Below are 26,458 nucleotides of genomic sequence, written 5' to 3'. Positions count from 1 at the left end.
CCGTTGGTCTACTACTTACGGGACACCCTGTGTAACACAACACATTAATGCAATTCTGATATTTAGGCATAATTATAAAAAAATAAGTTTGTCAATTATTAATTTTATCTGTATTTTGTCTTTTGTGTTACGTGATCTGAGCGAAGCAGTAGAAACAAAGTAGCAAAGTAGATAGGAGTTTAAATTCACAAATCGGTTATCAATATTTGGACGTATATACCAATCATATGCAAACATATTACAATACATTATATTTCAACTTGATTAATTATAGTAATTTATTATCTAACGATATAATGTGATCCATTTCACCCACTTAAATACTTTGTTAAATAAATTCACTCTTCTGTAATTTTCTGTCTTAAAATAAACTAGGTACCGATCAATATTGTAATGGTTTATAAAAAGAGATCAAATTTTGTTTAAAAAGACCAACAGAATAAATTAATTAATACATATTTTATATACTTTGGCCGGTTGAAATACTAAGATATTATATCAATATACACCCTCATTATTATTTTATTCTAATCAGCGTTAAATATAATGTTGTTGGACAAAAGCACACAAAATGTATTCGAGTCAAGTGTCGCAGAACATAAATACATCGTTGCTGCAGTGTTAGCTCTAGAGCCATAATTAAACTGATTATACGGCTAAAATTATTAGAAAAATGTTAGTTTTAAATCCTCCTTTCAAATTAACATTTTTCTAGTAGTATATCAACAATTTGGTCACACAGATACAAATGAAGCTCGACCGAAAGAAAGACAATATCGCGCCCTGGAAAAAGCACTCGATGAAAGTAGATCTATCCAAACTCACGCTAGAGTAGACACGTACAATGTGCTAGGTTCAAAAAATAAAATAAAATAGCACATTGAAAAAGGAAAATCGTCCGAACGATCCATCGATCGAGCGGCATTTAACGTTAACAGTTATAAGTACCTCACAAATCGTACACTCAGCTCGTCGACTGCGTATCGTATTACCTAGCATCTTCCGTGATCATCCCAACAAACAATTCCAACGGAGGGCAAACGTTACGCACGAGAAACGAGTGACGAATAAATAACTGGAACACCGCAACTGCCACATACCGCGGCGCTGCAGCTGCCGCGAGCCGAGCGGCCGAGCGGCGCGCAGCGGGGTGGAGCGGCGTGCAGCGGCGCGCAGCGGGGTGGAGCGGCGTGCGACATCTGCAAACAACAGTCTGTCCCCGACCGCTCTGAGAAGCGACACTCGCATTACTCGACACACAACATCAGATAAACAAACAAACATAACTTCAGAGGTTTTGTTCAGTAATTATGCAGGATTGAGATAAAGATGTTTTCTTATTTTCTTCTCAAAATGATTTGGAACAGACTGTCACGTTATAATTATTAATACGGGTCGACATTAAATTTAACCGATATGGCAAAACGGGATCCTATTACTGACATTTCTTAGTCTGTCTGTCCGTCTGTCACCAGATTCTTATCTCATGAAACGTGATAGTTAGACTTTTGAAAATTTAAGATTAAAATATATACAGGGTGTTCCAAAAGGTAGTGATGAACGGAAGCTGGGAGGTAGAGGACCTAGAGGGCTATCCGAATCACTCCCATGTATGTTATGCGATTTTTCGTATTTTCGGAGTTATGACGTTTTTTGCAATTTTTCATGTATCGCTGAGTACGATGAGATTTTTATTTATGGTGACGTGAATTATTGCGCTAGATGCTTGATTTTTTTTGTGTGCTAAGCTGAATGATAGGCCAATTCAGTATAGCAACATTTACTATCGTTAGATCTTTGAATGGAATAAAAAAAGAATTAAATGCCAAGAAAGATAAAATTACCCAGTAGGTACGTTCACCACTTCAAGGGCCCGTAAAAAATAAAATCACATAAAAGAGTTTTCCTTTTGTCTTTTAAAAACTTGCTCTATCTATCAGGTAGCTACCCTGAAAATTTCATTTTATTATTCAGAAGGCTTCAATCGAAAAATTGAAATCTAAATGTGGTAAGTGCAAGTGCATCGCATAACATACATGGGGGTGATTCGGATAGCCCTCTAGGTCCTCTACCTCCCAGCTTCCGTTCATCACTACTTTTTGGGACACCCTGTATATGTAGTTATGTTGCCACTATATCAAACAAATACTAAAATAAGAATAAAATTAACATATAAACAGGCTCGCAACAAAAAATCGAAACGAAAACTTTATTTATGCTCGATATTTATAACGGCAACACGTACACACTTGAAATATTCACGGAATCTTTAGAATTTTTACTAAAAAGCAAGAAAAAATATTAACATGAAAATAAATCAAATATAAAAACGTGAAAGTTTTTACTTGGAATTGATAATAGTGACATCTATTTTCGGATGATGGTGAATTAATTTTCAGGTTCATAGAGGTCAGCTATCACAATAATAAAACATCATGTATTTAATCCAGTCCATGCTCGTATTTAGGTAGATAAAATTAATCCTATCAAGATTTTACTTGTTTGTCGACACTAGTAAATCTTTCAACAAGATTTTATATCATATAAATGTTAAATGATGCTATAACTTAACAGTGAGCGTTAGCGTAAGTTTACCAGTCTGTTCATGTATTTTTAAGCATCATTGTTGGTGAGTTACCCATATAGGAGAGCGCTAAAAACTTACGAACGATGTCACATTATTTTTGCGGTATTTTTACGTATGGGACATCGTTAGGTGGATATTTTATAACTAAATTGAGGTTTTAGATTACTCTTAAATTTTGGGGTACATTTCGAAGACATCAGGGATGATTCTTTTTCGATTACGGCGTTCATAACTAATCAATCATACGTCGTCAAAGAAACACACGTGTTTAATTTTTTTTTCTTTCAGAATCATATTTTTATGAATTTTTTTTTATAATAAACGCGGGAATAAAAGTAAATCGTGAGACGCCTATTTCGCAGGACTCTACACTAGCGGCGCGTACCTGCTACTTGTCGAGCAGCGACAGGCGCAGCACCTCGTCCAGCGCGCGCTGCTCGTCCCGCGCCGCGCGGTCCCGCTCCGCCTGCTCGGCCGCCGACAGCGCCAGCGCCGCGCGCAGCTCGCCCCCCGCCTCGCCCGCCCCCTCGCCCTCCGCCGGCAGCACCAGCGCCGCCGGCTCCAGCCCCGCCGACCGCGCGCTCGCCAGCGACTCCTCTATGGCTCTACACACACACACACTAGCGCTACTGCGGGCCGCCCGCCCGCTTCGTGGCCGAGCGAGAGCGGACGGGGCGCCTAGCGTACGTGACACGGGGAGATTTGTCATTTGTTAGTGCGATCGAATCGCGAGCTGTCACAGGGGGACGCGAACGGACGGAACGTACCTCTGCAGCATGGTCTGCTCGTGCGCGAGCAGGTCGTCGGGCGCGGGCTCGGGCTCGGGCTCGGCGCGGGCCGGGCGCGCGCCGCGCAGCGCCTCCCACACGTCGACGCGGTCGCGCTGCGTGCCCGCCTCCATGAGGCTCTGCTGGATGGCGAAGTGCAGCAGCTCGTCGTCGTCCACGCGCTCGTCGGGCGAGCCGGCGGCGCGGTAGCCGCGGCCGAGCGCGAAGGCCGCGTCGTCCAGCACGCAGGCGGGCCCGCGCGCGCCGCCCGCCGCCAGCCGCGCCACGTGCCGCACCACAGCGTCGCCGCCGAACAGGTTGCCGAACGTGATGCGCGCGCTCACCACGTGGAACAGCGGGATCTCTGCGACACACCCGCACACGCAAACTTTAACAGACGATACGATATCGCGATATCGCGCTTTATCTTTTCTTTTCCCTCTTAAAGGAGATCGCCCGAGTGACTATGGCACTCGGTATCGCGATCGAAATTATTGTGTCGAGATAAAATATAGCTCAATTTAAAGGTTGATGTTAGTACTTTTACATATGATTAAAGTTTTTCATGTAAATAAGGCGCAGTTCACGACTAAAAAATAAAACAATAATATTATTTTACACTTAAAAAATACACAATCGAGTATAAACTAAGTAACGTTAAGTTTTACGTTTATTACATAGGTAATATTTTAATTAACAAGACAAATGTGAAAAGTAAACCCTAAAAAACCTTATTACAAAATAAATAACGTTGAATACATTTTTTTAAATAGAAACTCTATGACCTTTATGGACGCTTCAGTGTCAGTGTTACTAGATTATGTCGATTTGTTATCTTGAGATACTGTTACTTTTTGCATTAAACATTTTTTTAAACCCGCATAATTTTACCGAATTAAATTGAAAATACTTGCGTCGTAATTATTATTGTATTTACAACTAGCGGTCCGCCCCGGCTTCACCCGTGGTACATATTTCGCAATAAAAGGTAGCCTATGTTCTTTCTCAGGGTCTAAAGATTGTCTGTGCCAAATTTCATCAAAATCGGTCCAGTAGTTTATGCGTGAAAACCATAATTACAAACATTTCCTCTTTATAATATTAGTATAGATATAGATAAACGAGTGCAGCAACACTGCAAGAAATATTGCAAGAGAGATAGATATATGTTTCAATTTACAAAAACTTTTACTTTTATTTCTATTTATTCGGTATAATTCAGACTTAAACTTACTATCTGTATCAATATGATCATATTTATAACACTTTACTTGTGATAAATATGATCATATAAATACAGATAGGAATTAACAATATCACGAACACGTGACACAAATATAATTTTACCGATACCACCCGTGGTCATTCTCCTTGTATTTAAAGTAGTGTGGGATAATGGATTCCGAGACCCCGTGGTGGTTAGTTTACTTGCCGCACCCGGCAATCGAACTGACTGTACCCTGTACTTCTATTTCATCAATCTTTAGCGTCAATTATAAGGATGAAATATCACTAAGCAATAAAGTCTAAAATTTAGAAAAAGTAAATTCTGTCGTCATTCAATGAACGCGCTAGTCATTTAATCAAATAGTAGATTCAACTAGAGGATGGCGACATCTTAAACACTGAAGGACACGTACGTGCCCATCGCATGTTGCAAAACATGGCCGCGATCTAATTTATCACATTGTCCGGCTACAAATAGAGAATTATTCATACTGCCCGGTCCAAAGGATAAACTCAAGCTATCTCAAAGACTTACTTATTACACGGACCACGGGCTGCCGGGAATTATTGTTAATGGCCGGTCGAAGTGATAAATTAATCACATTGCCCTTCGTTCTTGGGCATTTTTAATAATGGCCACATATACATGTGTGAGTGAGTTCGGACTTCGGAATCGAAGTACTGACTACAGACCGAGTGCCGTCTCTAATGGTCTTACTAATAAAATGTTACCCATTCGCTATTCAATGGATTAGTTATTGCAATAACCTGTCTTGTTTTTATGATTGACGTTTCATGTGAGCAAGAGCAGGACATAGCTATGGTAGAAAATGGTTGAAATTTATCCATTGTTTAACTTTTTATTAGTAAGGCCATTAGTATATTACTTGCTGGTTTAGACCCTTTTTCTCAATGGAGTTCAAATTTATATTGAATACTAAAGTCTAAGGCCCGTATTAATAAACCGATCTCAGAATTGAGTATGCTCTTACGTAAAAATTTTAGCTGCTAAGGTATACCTTAAACAAAACTTGAGCCGTCTCATTTGAGACGCTGTTGATATGTGTTTATTAATCAGCAACGACCTCAAAGCGCTGAACTGAACTTGGGAGTGTATTAACTGATTTGGTACTTAAACGCGAGTATGAGATCGGTTTATTAATACGGGCCTAAGTTCGGATCCCTCGGTGCACGATTCCGATTCGCACTCGTACTGATGTGTTGTTTTTAAGTTTATAAAGTATTTTTAACCTTTCTTAAACAAAATGCTCTGCTTGTTGTACATTTAGTCATTTAATTTTTTCGAGAAATAAATTAAATGTTTGATAAAACCATCTTTGTTTAGATGAGAGAAATGGTAAACTATTGAAATTTCTCGAATTTCCTGTACCCGAATCTTAAAACCCCGAAAACAGTTGGTAGAACTTTTAAAAGACTGTAGTGAATGACAACTTTTTAAAATTCCTTTTTTAATTTCCCACATGAATCATTTCCAGATGCAATAAAACGAATCCTTTTTAAGTAAAGTAAAAAATATTTATTCAAAACCAAGCATACAATCTCGATGAACTTAATTACAATAAGGCTGTTAAAACAGTAAATATGTAGTATACTCTATAAATCATTTGAACTAAGATGCCCACACTAGGCTCGTAGCCTGTATTGTGAGCATCAATACAAAATATAAAGAAACAAACAAAACTAGACATGGATGTAAATGAAATGTCGATTTATTAATGTTTTAGGAATAAATTGCAATTCCTATATTATTCTTCATGCTTTATTTTATTAGATAAAGCTAAAATGAACAAAAAATAAATAAATATCAAAATAAAAATATTATAAATATAAGGTATTTTCCCAAGTTTTGGGCGACACAAAACACAATTGAGTTTCTCTGTAAATAAAGTTTTTTATTGTAATTAGTTTACATAGTTCACATTTAGTATTCATTAGTTCAATTTCACATTTAGTATTAACACAAGATCGTACCTGTAAATAAAGAAACAACATTTAATGTTTATAATTGTGTCGTTTCTTAATTAAATCACAATAAAGGATCAATAGTAATTTTATCCACAATGACGAGCGCTTTTTGTGAGATCCATAGATTACCTTCAAGTTTTCTTTACCACAGATTAGACTCAAACATAGAATTATAAACTGTTTTGATGTTTCGGTCAGATTGCGCGGGAATTCAAATTAATGAAAAATATATTTTTCATTACATCTCCCTCCCAAAGAGAAAATAATGAGCTCAACACTCTTCAAGTGCAGTCAGGGGCTGGCGTTAGTTTCGAGATGTGGAAAAAATTTGACTCTGACTTCCTATGATCCGTGTTTATCCTGTAAATTGACTTTGATATTTTTTCTAAAATTTTGTAGGGCCCAAGTTTTAATACATCAAGCTTCTTCCTATTAAGTCTGTTTCCATTCTCCACAAAAACGGTATCACCAATTTTGAAGTCTATATGTCTGCGATTTTTATCATAAATTGTCTTGTTGTAATCATGTGATCTGATTGTATTTTCAAGAGCTTTTTCCCTAGCCTGGAACAAATTGTATTCTGTCTTCTTTTGCTTCAGCTCATTTGGTAAAATTGTCACATCTGTGCCATAGAGTAGGTATTTTGGAGCATACCCTGTAACAGTGTGTTCTGTTTCGTTGTAATTTTTTACACAGTTGTGGGCTATAGTTGACCAAGCTATTTTTGTTTCACATTCATTTATCCGGCACCTGATTCTATTGACTAGCGTTTGGTTTAGTCTTTCATTTATGCCATTTGAGAAAGGAGAGTTCACTGCAGTAAAAATTAATGAAATATTCTTTTCATCCAAAAAATTTTTGAACTCCTTTGAATTGATACCTGGGTACTGGTCTGAGAGTATCAATTCAATCTCATCTGTTTCTGCACAGTTGCTTATCAGTTTGATGAAATCATTTGCATTTTGAGTGCTTGATGTTAAAATATATGCATACCTAGTAAAGTGGTCTGATAGCAGGTGTAAGTATCTCTTTGTTGATCTAGAACCTCCAAAACCCCCAATGGTATCAATAGAGCATATCTGAAAAGGTTTTGTAGCAGGACCCAAGTGGGACATCAATCCATATTTATTTTGTCCTCTTGATTTATTTTTTAAACATACTATACAATTTTCACAGATACTTTTTATATTTTTTGACATGTTTTCTGCTGTATACACTGAGCTAATCATTCTTTGCATCTGTTTAATTCCTATGTGACCAAGATCTGTATGGACATTTTTCATAAATTCTAAGCTGAATTTCTCCGATATAATTATTTTCTCTTTTTTGTTTACTTTCTTGTAGTAAACATTGTTCCTTATTTGTAACTTATCTTTTCTGCACTGTATATATTTATTTTTTATTTGATCTTTTAAGATGTCTTCTAGTGTTATTGTGTTAACTATTTTTAACTGTTCATCTTGGTTTTCATTTGCTTCCAACACAGGATTCCTACTGAGGCAGTCCGCTTCCAAATTATCTTTTCCTGGAGCATATTTTATATTAAAATCATACTGTGATAGGTAGTATGTCAAGTCGCCTAATTCTTCATCTGTTCTCGCTTTCAAATTCATATGTTCTAGTGGTTTATGGTCTGAATAAACTGTAAATGATTTTCCTATCAGCCAGTACTGCCAGTATCGCACTGCTTCTTTGATAGCCAAGCACTCTAAATATATCGCTTTTTTTTTCTTTTGGGCTCCATTAAGTTTCTTAGAAAAATAAGCTACTGGTTTTTCTTTTCCATCTAACTGCGTCTGTTTCAAAATAGCTCCAACACCCTGAATAGAAGCATCTGTGTAAATATTAATCGGTAAATCTTTATCAAAAATTTCTAGCACTGGTTGAGAGCATAGGAGACTTTTTATTTTCTCAAATGCTTTCTGACATTCATCAGACCAAATAAATGGTTGATTTTTTCTAAGTAAATTATGCAACGGATCTAATATTATCGCACTTCCTGGTATATATTCATTATAAAAATTGATTTTTCCTAGAAACTGTCTTACATTTTTCTGAGTTTTAGGAGTAGGGAAATTCCTTATCGAAATCAGATTATCTTTCACTGGTTTAATAGAATTATTTTGAATTATATGACCTAGGTATTTTACAGAGTTTGATGCAAATGTACACTTTTTAAATTTTAATCTGAATCCTTCTGTTTTTATGGCTTCAAACAGCTGTGTTAGGTGATGGATATGTTCGTCAAAAGATTTTGAAAATATCAAAATGTCATCTATGTAATTTACAGCAAAATCTGTGAGTCTGTATTTTCTTAGTATGTTACTTAATATCCTTTGGAAAATTGCTGGTGCAGTTTTTAGACCAAACGGGAGACAAGTCCACTGGAAGTGTCCTTCTTGTGTTACAAATCCTGTCTTCTTCCTGTCTTCTATTCTCAAAGGGATAGACCAGAATGCAGAGTTTATGTCAAGTGTTGAATAAAAATTGCAATTTCTTGTCTTAGTTATTAAATCTTCTATTAGCGGAAATGGTTGGGCTTCTTGTACTACAATCTTGTTTAAATCTCTGAAGTCTATACATAGCCTTGATTTTTTATTTTCTTCTTTTCTAAATATTTTAATTTTTAAGTTTGTCAAACCACTTGCCTTTTTGACACCATTAATTGTTACTAAATTTGCTTTGTTCAAACTGTTTCCTTTGCCTTTTAGTTTTAATAATTTTGAATTAATTAGAGAAACATTTGAACCCGAATCATATATTCCATCAATTGCTAATGTATCATTTATTAACAGTTTGACATTTATTAACGGTGTCACTATTAGTTTTTTTGTTCCGTTTCATGTAATTCTGCTTCTATCACTGAGTTATTTATATGTTTTATGTTTTTCTCTTTTGTTTTATCATCTTCTCTTGTTTTAAACCAACAGGCAGATTCGGGGTGATAGCGAATTCCCTTTTTTAACATTTCACAAATTTTACATGGGGTTTTATCTTCGTTTTTATAGTTGCCTTTTAAGTTTCCATATTTTCTATAGTTAGAATAGTTAGAATAATTCTTTTTGTTTTCCAAATGTTCAAACTTTCTCAGTTCATTGAAAAGATCTATTGTATCTTTCAATGTTTCCCTATCAATCCTGTTAAGTACATGTTCTGGCAAACCAGCCGCAATAAGGTCTATTAGGGTACCTGAATCCATTGTTTTCCTTATCTCGAGTAAAAGTTTTTCCTTTTTCACTGCATAGTCTAGTAAAGATCCTGATTGATACTTGAACGATAAAGCATACTTGCTAGATGTCCAACCTTTATTGGCATAGGTTTGCAAGAAACTTGATTTCCATTTTGACCATTCGGAGTGTATACTTAACTTTATCATCATGGAAGAATACCAATCAATGCATGATTTTTCTAAAAATAGTCGGAAGATTTCAATTTTTTCTTCATCTTTTATTATATCAAACCTTGTACATTCTTTTTCAAATACATTCATCCACTCATATGCACTTGAGTTTCTTCCGTCAAACTTTTCAATAACAAATCTCTCGGCTAACTTTTTTGCACTTTGTTTTTCTTTGTTTTGTTGATCTTCAACTAATTTTTCTAAAATTTTTATTACAGGATCTTCAGAATACTTTTTACTCTCAAAAGATAATTGTTCTTGGGTACTTTCCTCTAGAAATTGGTCCTGGAAAATCATGTTGCCGTCCTCATCAACATATGTTTTCAAAATATCCTCTGTAGTTTTTATCCAAACATTTCTGGTTTGATATCGTTTTTTTAATGTATTTTTCACAGTGGTGAAGCTTTTCGAGGCTAAGATATGTTTATGAAACGATATTGTTTGATATTCTTCAGGGATTAAGTAGACTCTGTCATCTTGCGTGGCAATTGAGGTTATGGCAATAAAGTTTGACTTTCCATCTGTTGTTGGTTTTACTTGGAACATAAATTTTAATTTTTCCATCTTCTTACAATAAATGTTGTTTTATAAGGTATTTTCCCAAGTTTTGGGCGACACAAAACACAATTGAGTTTCTCTGTAAATAAAGTTTTTTATTGTAATTAGTTTACATAGTTCACATTTAGTATTCATTAGTTCAATTTCACATTTAGTATTAACACAAGATCGTACCTGTAAATAAAGAAACAACATTTAATGTTTATAATTGTGTCGTTTCTTAATTAAATCACAATAAAGGATCAATAGTAATTTTATCCACAATGACGAGCGCTTTTTGTGAGATCCATAGATTACCTTCAAGTTTTCTTTACCACAGATTAGACTCAAACTCAAACTCAAACTCAAACTCAAACTCAAACATTTATTTATTCAATTAGACTACTATTTAGTAGCACTTTCGAATCGTCATTACATAAGTATTTTTAACATTTACCACCGATTCGGAAAGCAGTATCTATGGAGAAGAATCGGCAAGAAACTCCATAGTTGCTCTTTTAAAATCATGTCAATATTAGGTACATAATATGTAACTTATATCTAACTTATACATAATATATCATAATATGCCAAAGAACTGTCCTGTGGTTTTTACGCGACAACCCTCCATGGGTCTTTATCGTCCATATATTCCTGAATACGTAATAGTACGCTCTCTGAACTAGTACATTTTTTATATAAGTTTTAAATTTAGAACTACTAAACTCTTTAATATTGAGAGGAATTCTATTGTATAAGCGTATACCTTGACCCATAAATGAATTTTTAACTTTAGCTAATCGGAAAAATGGCATTTCAATTCTATTCCTGTTCCATGTGCCATAATCGTGTCTATCTCCTACTCTTGTGTGTAAGTCGGCGTTTTTGTGAACATGCAAAATATTATTAAATATATACTGTGATGGTACAGTAAGGATACCAGTATTCTTAAAATGATCTCTTAGTGAGTCCCGAGCACGTAAATTATATATAGAGCGAATGGCTCTTTTCTGTAAGATAAATATAGTTTCTATATCTGCAGCCTTGCCCCACAGTAGAATTCCATAGGACATAATGCTATGAAAGTAGCTGAAATAAACCAATCTAGCCGTATCTTCATCGGTGAGATGCCTTATTTTTCGGACTGCATATGCAGCTGAACTGAGCTTACCTGCAGCGGTGTTGACATGGGCTCCCCACTGTAGTTTCTCATCCAATGTTAACCCTAGAAATACAGTAGACTCAGTAGGATGCAATACCTCCCCGTTCAAGGTAATATCTCTGTTCAACTTTTTTACATTAGGAAGTAAAAATTCAACACAAGTGGTTTTTTTGGCATTTAATAATAAATTATTGGCAGTAAACCATTCAGATATGTGTAAAAGAGCACTGTTCACTTCGTCAACAATTCTCAAACATAGAATTATAAACTGTTTTGATGTTTCGGTCAGATTGCGCGGGAATTCAAATTAATGAAAAATATATTTTTCATTACATAAATAAATAGATAGGTACTTTTAATATAGGTATGTGTGTGCTGAATAAGAAATGCAATGTAAGAGCGTTAGATTAAAGACCTAATCAAATTTTCCGTTTGTTGAAAAGACAAAGAGAGTAACCATTTTTTAATGATTTTCTTGGCCTTTGCGACACCACTCTGCCTAATAGAATGCAATGCCTGGTTGACGCGGTTATATATAAGCGGGTGTAGGAATTGACTAAACCGTTTGGCAAAGGAGGTAGTAACATGAGGTAAAGGAATTTTATAAATTCTATTGTTGAGTAATTTAGCGTGATCACTTGAAGAGAGAATATTTTTATGGGTTAGTAATGCTGCATTAAGAATAAATAATTTTCTGACGCTCAACAATCCAGTCTCCTTATAAAGTAAGTCAGTTGGGTAGCGGATAGGGAGATGCCGATTTTGTTTCCCGTATTCTCATAACCCAGATATACACACATTAAAAAAGTCTAGGGATATTTCCATCAAATATCTCAAAATCTATGGAGAATTTTGAGATATTGTAAATGGCAGAATTATAGCTCATTTTAAGGTCTTTAATAAAAAATAAAAACATTTCATGATTTTTAAGCTATTGCATAACTTCTATCGCGGGCCTTGAGCGCGGGGACCGAATCGAGAAATTCCGTAACGAAAAAAACCTCACGCTTCCCACTCCGACGGGCACGGAGGTGTGGCTTGAAGGCGTGCTATGCAATAGACACTTTGTGCGTGAACTTGTCCATTCAAAGCGACAGGTCTACGCATAGGGTCCCTCATCAACTGACAATAATTAGTATATTTTAATATTTACTAACATTAGTTAATAAGTCACTTACCAACATAAATGGATCTCTGTAATCTAATTGTTTAAATAAATAAATAAATAGCTTTACCGCGGCAGTCCCCGAGTGCCACACGTCTTTTTTTTAATTATCATTAAAAATGTTAGTTTTTCTCTCCAAGGTGGAAATTTGGATAAACAGCATCTTCATTTATTGTCAGAAAACTATAAATTTTGACCAAAATTGGCCATTTTTTCCAAAAATCTAATTTTAAATAATCAGTGTTATCAGCATTATTTTACAACAATGTCACAGTAACAATGTCAGTTGTTCTTACTAAAAATTGAATACGAATGTCTTATTGCGGTATGAGGTTCTGAGATCTTTAAATGTGTTCATAAAGTTGTTGAGTCATCTGGATTTTCTGCATTTAGATTTCGTGTGTCTGGAACTCATTCATCAGGAATATAAAATGTCGTACAAATTAAGAAATGGGCAAATAAAATTCAGAATTGCGATAATATGGCAAACAAAACTTCGGAATTTTAGAAAACGTGGTTATGAAAAAATGTCCAAACGTTTTCGGGATTATGATATTCGGAATATTAAAATTCGAGATTAAGATAAGTAACCGTTATACTAGCTGTGTCCCGAAGTTGTATCCGCATTACGCGTTACATTTTTTTTCTCTACTTTATGAATTAAAATTACTTTTTTTATTCATTGTATTACAATTTAAAGACATGGTTTTTTAAAGTGAAACTTCTTTATCGGGGTTGGAAAAAAATTTAGTGTAACATTTTTTCGTTACGCGTGACATTTTTCCGTTACGCGCCATCTTTTTCTTATCCCTACCACGCGTGATTCAACGTATTTTTGTAAAGTTGCATATAGTAAATTATTTTTTTGAAAAATAAGGTCATAAAGAAGTTTCACTTCTTACGTGTGTATACTAGTACATTTTTTTTTTTAATTAAATAAGGTTGCTAATTAAAATAGCACCTTATACAAATTACAATCTAGCCTACAAGACTAATAAGTAATTTTATGTTAACCTAAATTTCTAAATAACTTATTCTAAGAGAGTGTCCATTGTCACTTGCTTAGTGTCTGTTAAGGGGAAGTAAGTCACTTTGCTCGTGTGCTTTGGTATACAGATAATTGTCACTGTTCACTTTTCACTTATCACTACACTAACTCAAAAGGTTTAGTCCTTTTTAGTCTTCGCACTAGGTCCGTGGTGTCAAGGAGCTGGATAGCCTCAACATTCACGTGATGATGAAGTCGATGTTGATGAGCTTCTGCATGTTTTTGAACAATTTTGTCCACGGTGTCCACTTTTAGGTCACGGTGGAGGTCACCATTACGGATGTACCATGGAGCATTTACAATGTCTCTCAGTACTTTATTTTGGAAACGTTGTATAATGTCAATGTTGCTTTTTTTGGTACAGCCCCACAGCTGAATACTATACGTCCATACTGGCATTAGGACTTGTTTGTATATGAGTAGCTTATTATGTATCGACAACTGGGAGTATCTTCCAAGAAGCCAATACAATTTCTTATAGCGCAAGCCTAATTCTTCTCGCTTCTTCTTGACGTGAGCCTTCCAGCGTAGCTTAGCGTCAAGCGTCATACCGAGGTATTTCGCCGTGTTAGCATAAGGTATTTGTTGGCCATTAAGGAGTATCGGGACAATCTGTGTTCTTTTGTTTGTAAAATTTATGTGAACGGATTTGGATTCGTTCAATCTTATCCGCCATTTCCGAGTCCATTCGTAGACCTGGTTCACAGCTTCTTGAACTTTATCTCCTGCTTCCTGGTAAGTGATGCCTGTGGCCATGATAGCAGTGTCGTCGGCAAATGTTGCAGTAATGTTTTTTTCTAATACTGGGATGTCACACGTATACAAAAGATGGGACCCAAAACACTTCCTTGTGGTACACCAGCTCGTATTTCCTTGAGGTCCGAGTAGGCATCGTCTTGTCGAACTCTAAATACTCGATTGGTTATATACGATTCTAAGATATCTGAAATTTGTTTTGGTAGCATTGTTCTTATTTTATGAATGAGACCTTTGTGCCAAACCTTATCAAAAGCCTGAGCGACATCTAAAAACACTGCTGAACAGACTTTCTTTTCTTCAAACGCTTTTTCGATGACATTTGTTAATCTGTGAACTTGATCTATTGTGGAGTGTTTCTTTCTAAATCCAAATTGGTGTTCTGGAATTATTTTCTTCTCATCAAGTATTGGCATGATCCGTTTAAGTAACAGTTTTTCAAAAAGTTTTGATACTATTGGTAGCAACGAGATCGGTCGATATGATGTTACATCATTTGGTGGTTTTCCTGGCTTTAATATCATAATAACTTCAGCAACTTTCCACAAATTAGGCACATATTTTAACCTAAATGCAGCGTTGAAGAGTGTTGTTAATTTAATTATAGCTTTGCGTGGCAAATTATGCATTATTTCGCCTGTGATTAAGTCAAACCCCGGAGATTTTTTTGGGCTAATACTTAACTTAATTTCGTTGGAAATCTCTTTGGGTGTTACAGACTTTATTTGTAATTCTTCATTAAGGTTTTGATCTTCAGGTAGTTCATTTGCGTCATCATCATATGGCTTAAAGATATTTTCCAGATGTTGCGCAAATCTTTTAGCTTTTTGTTCATTGTGGATTGCCCATTTTCCATTTTCTTCCTTAATTGGTGGAATATGCAGAACGGGTCTATTCATATGTTTCGTAGCTTTCCAGAGAGAGTAGTCTGTGCTGCGATCGTTAGTCAGTTTTTTGAGATATGACGTCATATTAGCGTCATTTAGTTTTTTTATCTCTCTTTGTAGCTGTTTTGTGAGATTATTTAGTAGCTTTTTATCACCAGGAAAACGAGTTTGGTGCCACCGGTTTCTCTGTTTTCTCTTTTCACGTAAAAGTTCGATAATATTCTTTGGGTAGACTGCTCCCCTGTGACAAGAGTGACTATCTGGTGTGTTTCTCCATGCTGCTTGTTGTATGTCTACCATAAATTTTTCAACTTCTATATCAAGTTGTTCTGAATTTTTTAATGGTATATTAAGTTTTATATGTGTGTCCAAGTCGCTTCTAAAACTGTTCCAGTCTGTTTTCTTATTTACTAATCTTAGGATATTATTCTTATTTATAATATTTATACATAATTTAAGAATTATGGGCGAGTGGTCTGAACTCATATCGTTCATACTCTTTATATCTAAATAGTTAGATGATATATTTTTATATATAAAGAAATCCAATAGGTCGGGTATTTTGTTTGGATCTGTAGGCCAATAGGTTGGTTTGCCCGTAGATGCAAAGTTACAGTTCATATATTTCATGGCGCTTAGAAGTTCTTTGCCTTTAGGTGTAATCAACCTGGAGCCCCAATGGGTATGTTTGGCGTTAAAGTCACCACCAACAATAAATCTGTCGCCAAAACTCTTGAGAAGGGTAACGTATTTCTCTTTATTAAAAGATTCTCTCGGTGGGAAATACAAGGCTGATATAGATACAGGACCACGTTTGGTTTCAACGCATACTGTTACGGCCTGTACTTCTTGTTCTTCGATTTTACTTATTTCATAGTGCTTCAACTTTTCTTTTATTATCACTGCACTTCCACCTCTAGCTGTGTTATTTGGGTGAAGTGCAAGATATACTTTGTAACCTTTAAATTTAATGTATGATTGTTTGGTGAAGTGTGTTTCCGATACTAAGCACACGTCAATATTTTCTATTTCAAGGACAATTTGTAATTCATTGTGGTGTTTAAGAAGCCCATTGGCATTCCATTCCATTATGCTAAGTATTTGAGTCATTTTCTAGCAGTAGATGTAGCATTTCTATTGCTACTTTCCAGTTTCCTTAGTCTATCGTCAAATGTGGACATGAGGTTTAAAATTTGGTTGAGTTTTCCTTCAACGCTGTCTTTCATTGGGTTGCTTTCTTTCGTCTGGTTACCACTCGCGATTTGTGCAAAGGTGATGTGCTTACTTACTTGCCTGCTTTCTTTCACAGCTGGAACCACTTTTGTATCTGCTGTTTTCCGCTGATTTGGGATATTTAGTTTTTTCGTCGCTTTATTTTTAAGCGTCTGCATTTCTTTTGCTACCATGCATCCTCTATAGTTTGCAGGATGTGGAGCGCCACAATGCACACACTTTGGCTTTTCTTCTGCTGGCTTTTTACAATCTTTAGTTAGATGTCTACCAGTGCATTTTACACATCTTGGATCCTTGGAGCAATATTTTTGGGTGTGCCCGTAGGCTTGACATCTTTTACACTGAGGAACTAATTTAGAGGTTTTCAAGGGATGGATTTCCACCCTGCATCCTAATATAGACGTTATCTCATAGATTTTGTTTATTTCCTCTCCGTTATTAAAGGTAAGCATGAACATATTGAGAGGTGTCTTGTCTTTCCACCTCAGCTTGTTTACTGCCTCCTCGACTTTGAAGCCTTTTCTTTTCAGGTCTTCTACAATTCTATCTGGGTTGCATGTATGGTGCAATTTCTTAGCTATAACTCGTATTGGTCTTAATTGTTTGTTTTCATAGGAGTGCCAATGAAAGCCATCGGCAGTCAAAAACTCTGTGATGGTCCGATATACTGTTTCATTTTCAGTATTAATTTTTACGGTTTCTCCGTGCATAATTTTAATTGTAAAGCCGCCCCCAGGCGACTTTTCTAAGAGGAGATCAAAGAACGATTGGTAGTTCCTGATGTCATCTACTATTATAGGTGGAGGAAGTGGCACCTTTTTGGGTTTTACTTTCTCCTTACTTTCCTCATTTCGCTCTTCTTTATCGGAGATATGAGTGGGTGAAGTGTTCAGTTTGCGTTTTTTCCTGCTCTTGGTTCTAATCCACTCCGTTTCCTTGGGAAGTTCTTCTTCATCAGTGCTGTATTCTACATGGGAAGAGGACTTCTTTTCAATTTCTTTTTTCTCTGGAATTTCCGTTTCCACTGGAGTCAAAGAGTTCAATTTTTGTTGAAGAAGTTTTACTTGTTCCTCCAGATGCCTTACGTGGGTTTCAAGTTTTTCACGTTATACTAGTACATGCACACATTTTTTTTATTTAAGTTTCCGTCATTATAGAGTAATTTAAAATTAAAAACCCCTGAATTTATTATAACTGAAACTGTTTACCGAGAAGGCTTTTGAAGTAAATTAATGACAGGTTATTTAAATAAATGACAATGTTTTATGAATATGTAAATGGGCGGTAGTTACCGATTTTGACGGGGAAGCCGGACGGCAGCTGCATCTGGATGAAGTCCTTGAGCTTGGCGAAGTGCGGCGAAGAGATCGACGCCATCAGGTCCAGGATCGGCATTATCTGCTCTTGCAGCTGGAACCGATCGACACCTTTATGTAGCTATGCTGTATTTCATATTTTTAGAGTGCATGCACATTACATCCAGCTCCTACGGTGTCATCGGTGGTTTGGCTTTCGAGTCTTAAGGTGCTTTTCCACAGATAATGTGCGAGGATGTGTAGCGAGGGGTGCGCACACTATTAGTGGAAAAGCATCCTTATACAGGGTTATTGGTGTAATACACTCGAAACTTTAAGATACTCGGCGCTCGTTTCCCTTGGTAATAATAAAGTAGATTCTTAATTTCTGTTCCAATGTTCCAATGGACTCACCTCAAGCGGGTAGTCCTCGCAGAGCCAGAGCGTGGCGCGGAACTTCTGCACCTTGGCCGTGAGCTCGCGCGGCCGGCCCACCGCGCGCTCCGGCAACGCGCCGTCGAAGTACTCCTGCCACGGCACGGGCGCGGCGTCCGGCGGGCCGGCGTCCGGCGGGCCGGCGGGCTCCGGCTCCTCGTCCGCCGCCGCTAGCAGGCCCGCCAGCGGCGCGCGCGGGGCCCGCCGCTCGCCGCGCGGCACGTGCTCCCAGCGCGTCTTGGACACGAGCTCCACGTTGTTGGCGCTGAACACCTTGCACTCGAACCCGTTCACCGCCTCGCACTTGTCCTGCCGCCAGCCCCAGATGCCGCTCTTGTTCCTGCGTTCCTCGTTGCGATATTACACGTGTGACCGCGAGCGACGGCAGTGCCGTTTGTAATCTCGCGCTCGTGTCGACGTTCGTGAAGAACATCAATTATTTAATACGAAGCACGGACTTGTTTTATTTTACCCTTTTGGCCTTAGAATACATAACATGTTTATAAATTGACGTAGAAGCGGTCTATGCGAACCAACTAGTAGGTAATAATTCCCCCCCCCCCCCCGGAATCACAGACACAATAGAAAATCTATTGTGTCGTGGACCGATCGGGCCGCTGGGGGGGTTAAAGCCGTTTCGCGTTATCTACATAAACATTCTACACATACACAAAAACATAGTAACTAACACATTCACATACACGGAGTATGTAGTGAGACAAAGATATAATATAATATTATGTTTAAACCATTAGCCGAAAACACTTAGCAACGTAACCGATAAACGCAACCCAGTTAATTAGCCGATTTCAAACGGAATGTGTTTTTACGCGTATGCCGCTTCTGCCTCAGTTTATATGTATTATGTATTCTAAGGAATCTATATAATAAAATCGTAGGAAAGTATAATCTGTACGTGCGGGCTAAAATCAAAAAGTACTACATGAATTTGATTAAAATTTAGTACAGATATTATAGCTCGAGACCTGAGAGAGGACATACGATAGGTTTTATCCCGGAAATCCCACGGAAACGGGGACTATGCGTGTTTTTCTTTGACTACGCGGGCGAAAACGCAATCTAACAATATGTATCGGTTTGGCTCACCTCTCGAAGCAGATCTTGTCGGTGTCGAGGTAGTTGAGGTGCAGCGGCGTGCGCAGGCGTTGCGCCACGTGCGCGGCGGGCGGCTCGGGCCAGGCGCGCCCCGCCCCCGCGCCCCCCGCACCGCCCTCCGCCGGCCCCTCCAGCCACTCCGTCCACACCGTGCCCGCGCCGTGGTCCAGCTCCACCAGCTTCGCCGACTTGCCTGCGACACACACGCGTGCTGTAGCGCGGTCCCCGCTAGTGCACCCGCCCCGCCCCGCCCCCCGCGCCCGCGCACTCACCGTGCCCAGTGAAGATGTAGGAGCGGTCGCCGCGCTGCCAGCGGTTGTCGCTGAAACCGAGCAGCGTGGTGTCGACGCGCACGTTGGCGCCGCGCTTGTACACGCGGTACGTGTCCGACGGGCACAGCCGGGACACCAGCGGCACTGGAACGATACCGACGAATGTCATTGTAGATAGGTGGTCGACGTGGACGACGTGTGACACGAAAAATTATATTAAATTTTTTCAAACTCAAAGTCAAACATTTATCGTACGCCACACAACGAGAAGCGTGTGAGTGTTGTCTATTCTCAAAAGACGACGTTGTGTCGTTCATGACATAAAATTGTTCACATATTCGAAATACGTTCTGTCCGTTGATCTGTACGTCTGTTTGTTCCAACGATAAAAATAAAATTAGGCAATCTAATGAGTTGAATCTTTTAATTTATCCTAAGGATGAGACCTATTGATTGGTGTTATAAAACTCTGAATGGTTTAAAATACATATTAATTAACATTTTATGACAGAATTTCAACTTTTAATCGTTCCCCATTCTATTTTCATTTTTCAATTTTTTCTTACGATATTTTTAATTTCCCGCTTAATAATTGAATTTACATTTCTTCTACCCTTTTTTTATCTCCGTGAGATAAACGGTTTGTAGTATAAAACGTGTGAGGCGTGCACTTTTTGGATTTGCCTTGAAATTTTTATACAATTATACTTCTATACTTCTTATACTTCTTCTAGAAGCACTTTTGAATCGACACAGTCTTTTACCACCGATTCGGAAAGCAGTATCTATGGAGATTTTCATCTTTCAAGTACCTATTCGTTAATGCTATAATAGGCTCTCTGAACTAATACATTAGTTATATAAACATCTATAAAAATATAAGTATTAATTTTCCACTACACGCACCCCAGGAGGTGAACTCCCACTTCATCTCGACGTAGAAGTCGGGCGCGAGGCTGAGGCGGTCGAGCAGCGCGGGCACGCCGGCGGCGCGCGCCTCGTGCCGGCGGTGGTCGCGCCGCGCCAGCACCAGCGCCAGCAGCGCCGCGTCGCCGCGCGCCGTCGCCTCCTGCACCGCTGCGCACACACACTCGGCTTAGTCTACATCACCCGGAACATTTCTCTGTCATACGCGAGCGCGGCGCTCACCGGTCCAGCCGTCCTTCTCGCAGTTGACGTCCGCGTCGGCGTCGAGCAGCGCGCGCACGCACTCCGTGTGCCCGAGCGTGATGGCGAGCAGCAGCGGCGTGCGCCCGCGCGGGTCCTTGCGCTCCATCTCCTCGCCCGACACCTGCGATGGCGCAACGTTGTCCCGCTATATTATGCTGAACTAACATTTCTTTATGCACGAAAGCGTGTTTATGAAGAGATCATTTTATTCTGGTTCATATTGGACATATGCATTAATGGATAATATATTAATATCCAATGAACTTTTATTCTCGGGTTTTTAATAAGACAATATTAGAGTCACTAATCAACTATTATTATTTTAAAAATAAACACAATAAAAAGTAATGAAAATCAGTCTTCCTGATTATCATCGTGATCATAATGTCATAGGAATGGCGCCGAAACATATTTTTACGAGAATAAAATGATAATAGGTGTTCGTCATTCTTTTGCCGATTCGTTTTTCTGAGAATATTATTGTAATAGTTATTATCACATACAGAGTAAAGAACCATTTTCACTATCATAATCATTGAGATAATAATACTACGTATGGAGGAGACACCACGAACAAAATCTGTGCGCCATTTTTTTGCTCTAACTGAGTTTTAAAAATTATTATCTAGATTCTAGAGTTAGGTACTTACCGATGAAAGTTATTCCTTTGCATATTTTTTCCGTATTATTTGTATTATTTGTGCAATATCGTAACACACACGAAGACTTATTTGATGCGTTTCACTTTAAAACAAATAAAAAATGAGCGTGCAGTTACGCCATGGCGTATGTTGAGCGGAACATAAGTGATGTAGGCGGTGTCGTCTCCATATGTATATCTCAATGATCATAATACTATTTTTATTTTCTAGTATGAATATGTTCTGGGAAAAAGCAGTGAATATTATTGTAATATCTTATAAGTGATATAGTGGATTACAGGAGAAAAATTACAAAAAAAAATTGTATAGATGTATTAGGCTACGTAGGCTTCAAATATCGCATAAAACTATGGTAATGTCAATTAACTATCATTTTTATTTATTTTTTATGGGAAAGTTAGTTATTAAGTTTTTCTGAATACCAAGTCAAGTTTTTTATGGAGTTTACAAAGATAACTATATTTATCATGGTGGATGTACTTTGTAATTATTTGTGTTTATTTGGCGTTGTAAGTTGGAATATCATTTTCAATATTAAAATAAAAATAAAAATAAATAACAAACATTATGTGTTATTGTGTAAGTTATTTCACTACCTAAGACAAAATATTGTATTATACACACGTAGATGTGAATAAGCAATAACATAAGTAATTGTGATTGATTCCACAGAGTGTAATGAGATTTGCAACTCCTCGTGCAGCTCCAAGCAGCCCACTAATCCTGACCCACAACCCCCTTCTATGGCTTCCTCACAAATATCTTAATGAGATTATATTTTCTCCAATTGTCAAATACTGAATCAGCATTAGTTTCTACTCACTTATTATTTATTATAATATGTATTATGGCTAAATGTTTTGGACTCAAAATTATTATTTCTCATAGAATTTTAAAATTGTCAAGTTATTGCTATATTTTATTTTTGTAAGTTTTCTGATTAAGTAATTAATTCTTATAATATCTAGCATTTTTTATATTTGATTGATCAAGCAAATTATAGTGATATAGCTTCGAAATCAAAATGTCCAAATATTGAAATGAAATGAAATAAATTTATTTGTCCATTTATGTTTTATAATTATTGTATGACAGTGGGTCCCAAACTAAGTGAAATACATGTGTCATGGGACCCTGAGTTGCGCTCCTTGGTTATGTTTTATACATATTTTAAGGACAGTAGGAAGTTAACTAGTAAATAATCTCATGTAATGGAAGTTAATACAATCTAGACACGCGGCAGCGTGTCAAGCCGAGTTCAAGCGAAGAGAACTGGCGAGCAGCAGCCGTGTGTATATTTACACGAACCATTTCGAGCCACTTTTCACCCCCTTATAACTCGAAAACTATTTAAGTTAAATAAACCAAATTTGGTACATATCAAGAGGACCTCAAAATAAACAAGAACTTTAAATTTCATAAATACAGATTAAACAGTTGCGTAGATATTAATATCCAAAAATCGCAATTTTTAAGACTTACTGACATAGATATACAGGGTGTCCCAAAAAGTAGTGATGAACGGAAGCTGGGAGGTAGAGGACCTAGAGGGCTATCCGAATCACCCCCATGTATGTTATGCGATTTTTCGTATTTTCGGAGTTATGACGTTTTTTGCAATTTTTCATGTATCGCTGAGTACAATGAGATTTTTATTTATGGTGACGTGAATTATTGCGCTAGATGCTTGATTTTTTTTTGTGTGCTAAGCTGAATGATAGGCCAATTCAGTATAGCAACATTTACTATCGTTAGATCTTTGAATGGAATAATAAAAATAATTAAATGCCAAGAAAGATAAAATTACCCAGTATGTTCACCACTTCAAGGTCCCGTAAAAAAATAAAATCACATAAAAGAGTTTTCCTTTTGTCTTTTAAAAACTTGCTCTATCTATCAGGTAGCTACCCTGAAAATTTCATTTTATTATTCAGAAGACTTCAATCGAAAAATTGAAATCTGAATGTGGTAAGTGCAAAAATTAAATTTACATGATGATTAATAAAAACAAATTAAAACCAATAACAAGGTGTTTCATTACCAGAAATTTATAAAATGACCCCGCTGTTGCTCTGTGCAAGTGCGACATCACCGTAAAAAGTTATCTTTTAAATGTCTGAATGTCCTTTTACCATTTTTGATGGTTTCTTTTGCTACTATGAATTTCTGGGTTATTTGTTAGAACCTCACAAAATATAAACAGTATGTAAAACTAGCCTCATCAAATTATGGGGTTCAATAGGTCATTAGTTGTTTGCTTTGTGAAAATAATTATATTATTCAAATTAAAAAAGTAAACTTTTATTAGGTATGGATTGTATGTGTATTACTTAAAGTTTAACTGACTTATTAAATAATAATACTAAAATAAGTGGTTTTGTTGTTTTTTGATTTGGGATACGATTAACAGTTGAGTCTCTGTTAAATGTTGGTAACTTTTTATGCATAATTCACTATTTATTTTTCTACCAACCCATCAATATCGGTATCGGTATCGCCGATACATTACTACAAACATCGGTATCGTATCGTAAAATCATATGTATCGTTACATCCCTACTATATAGTATATAATATATTATTCTTAAAAAATGACATGCCAGTTTCCTCACAAATTCAAGCACTGGTAAAAGGTATAATGCACAGATCAGTTAAAAAATAAATTCACTTCTTGCACACTCTCCAGGTCTCGAACCCTGAAACTTCAATATAAGTCCGAAATCCTCATAAAAGCTGAGCCACCACTGCTTTTCTGCAGCTTCTTAATATTATTGTGAAAAAGTGATGTGATTTGTGAATTTAGTAGGTAGGTATTGGTACAAACCTCATTATTTTGTAAAGCCTGCTTCAACTCCTCATGCTTGTTGTGCCACACCAGCCAGTGCACTGGGTACTGGGTCACTACCTCGGACTCTATCACCGACATTTTGACACCACATCGATAAAGCCCACACAAATGCTGTCAAATTAGAGTTTCTTCACCATACTTTGTTATTCCGTAAAATCACAACATTTCGCCACGTCTCAAGTAATCACTGTACACATATTTTGCGGTAAATTATTATGAGCGAATAAGAAAACACATACACTTCATATCAATATCGTCCATATCTTCCTTCTTATAAACAACAGGTAGGCTACGAAGTATTCCAATTAATGCCGCCAGCATTTATGTATACCTATGCTGGCATGGAAGTCTACTGTGATAATTTTTCTACTACTAGGTACTGAATTCTACAATCGCAGAACACAGCTGCTAGGCTCTATCGTGAAATCAACATAATATTATAACAAGTGTCTGATGTCTCACTACCTAATACCTATTTAATATTTTAGAATGTTTTAAACACACGTCGGTACTCGGTCGTGGTTCGTTTCGTTTTTCGGAATTCGGATTGCGATGGATTGCGATGATGGGATTCGCTTTAATGAAAATTGAAATTTGTTGTCACTGTCAAATGTCAATAAAATATTATGTCAAATAGGTACTTCAAATTTTGGCAGTGAGTATAGGTAGGTATATATTGCGATTTTAAGAGATGAAATTAATTAATTTGGAACTAATTTTTTTTTCATTATCTGGCAACCCTGAATTTTCAATGCAGCTGTCTGCTGTCAAGTTGAATAAAAATTTGTTGTTTTTTTGGTGAAGTTGAGAATTATTCATAAGATAAAATTGTAATTTTGAACAAGAAATTTACTCAAAAAAGGAGAAATCATGAAAAAGGTTAAACGTAGCGGTGTCCGTGATGCCATATATAAAGTTTTCATTCGGTGTTTCTCATAATTTCAAGCTGAAAAACGAGATAACTGCGTTAAAAACAACCGACTTCAAACTTGCACTTGCAAAATTTACAAATACCTACAGACAAAAATGCTCATAAAATAAAAACTACTGGGCCTATCCGAATAAAATTTTTATGGGACCAATTCGACACCATCCCGCATCGAACAAAAAAAGAATCACGTAAATCGGTTCAGAAACCTCGGAGTAATCGGTGTACATACATAAAAAAAAAAAAAAAAAAAAAATATACCGGCCGAATTGATAACCTCCTCCTTTTTTTTGAAGTCGGTTAAAAAATATTTGGAAAACGTTTACAAACTTACAGCAGAATGCAGATTATACCAGTGAGATTCCATTTATTTTTGCTCAGTACTACGTAAAATAAAATATTCCATTAGTGACGAGATATAAAAAGGTACTCTGTGGTGACGAGTGTTTAATGTACGTATCTATGGCGATTATTACGTTTTTGAAATTTAATTTGAGGTTATTTGTATGTAAACAAAAACTAGTTTTTATAGTGCGACCAGCACAATTTGAGTCAAGAAGTTATATCCAACCCAACCAGCCTTAAATAGTATAGTGATAACTATTTTCATACAGCTATCTATGAATCCTTACTTGCTACTTACTAGAGTGGACGCAGGGACCCAAAGTGAGTCTTGGCCTCCGACATAAAAAAAAATAGTTTTAAGCTACTAAATAAATAAATATGTTAAATGTACTATTTGATTTTATTCATCTTAATTCGTTTGTTATAGGGGTTTCTGAAAGCACAGTACGCAGGATAGTGGAGCAAGGGAGTAAAAATGAAGGAGAATATCTACAAAAAATAAATAAAAATATGTAGTTTTGAAATCACCTTGTTTTTTTTTTACCTGACGGACCCAGAAGGAGCGTAATGTGTTTGAGCCTTAGGTTTGAGCTGTATGTATGTATGTTTGTTTGTTCGTATGTTTGATTCTA

At 36.8% G+C, this 26,458-nt stretch overlaps 1 protein-coding gene and 1 long non-coding RNA gene across 3 annotated transcripts; one reads left to right on the top strand and one right to left on the bottom strand.

The window, feature by feature from the left end:
• Window positions 1-1,159: 1,159 nt before the first annotated feature.
• On the bottom strand, window positions 1,160-25,114 carry LOC123695988 (ankyrin repeat domain-containing protein 13D). 2 transcript variants are annotated; one of them, XM_045641959.1, is made up of 10 exons: window positions 24,530-25,114; window positions 21,023-21,164; window positions 20,780-20,950; window positions 19,874-20,017; window positions 19,593-19,794; window positions 18,465-18,825; window positions 18,048-18,165; window positions 3,355-3,718; window positions 2,973-3,192; window positions 1,160-1,368 (listed from the first exon to the last, which is right to left on the bottom strand). In XM_045641959.1, exons 1-9 carry the CDS (start codon window positions 24,629-24,631, stop codon window positions 2,976-2,978), a joined length of 1,821 nt encoding a protein of 606 aa, XP_045497915.1. In that variant the 5' UTR covers window positions 24,632-25,114; the 3' UTR covers window positions 1,160-1,368; window positions 2,973-2,975. The 2 variants fall into 2 exon arrangements, with proteins under 2 accessions (XP_045497915.1, XP_045497916.1); XM_045641960.1 differs by lacking the exon at window positions 2,973-3,192.
• Window positions 25,115-25,801: 687 nt separating this feature from the next.
• LOC123695989 lies at window positions 25,802-26,346 on the top strand. Its single transcript, XR_006752028.1, has 2 exons — window positions 25,802-25,933; window positions 26,254-26,346. It is a non-coding gene; the product is annotated as an uncharacterized LOC123695989 (long non-coding RNA).
• Window positions 26,347-26,458: the final 112 nt, after the last annotated feature.

This window comes from Colias croceus, chromosome 12 (assembly GCF_905220415.1).
Source record: "Colias croceus chromosome 12, ilColCroc2.1".
In the NCBI taxonomy this organism is placed as follows: domain Eukaryota; kingdom Metazoa; phylum Arthropoda; class Insecta; order Lepidoptera; family Pieridae; genus Colias; species Colias croceus.
This window is presented reverse-complemented; position numbering and strand designations above follow the sequence as displayed.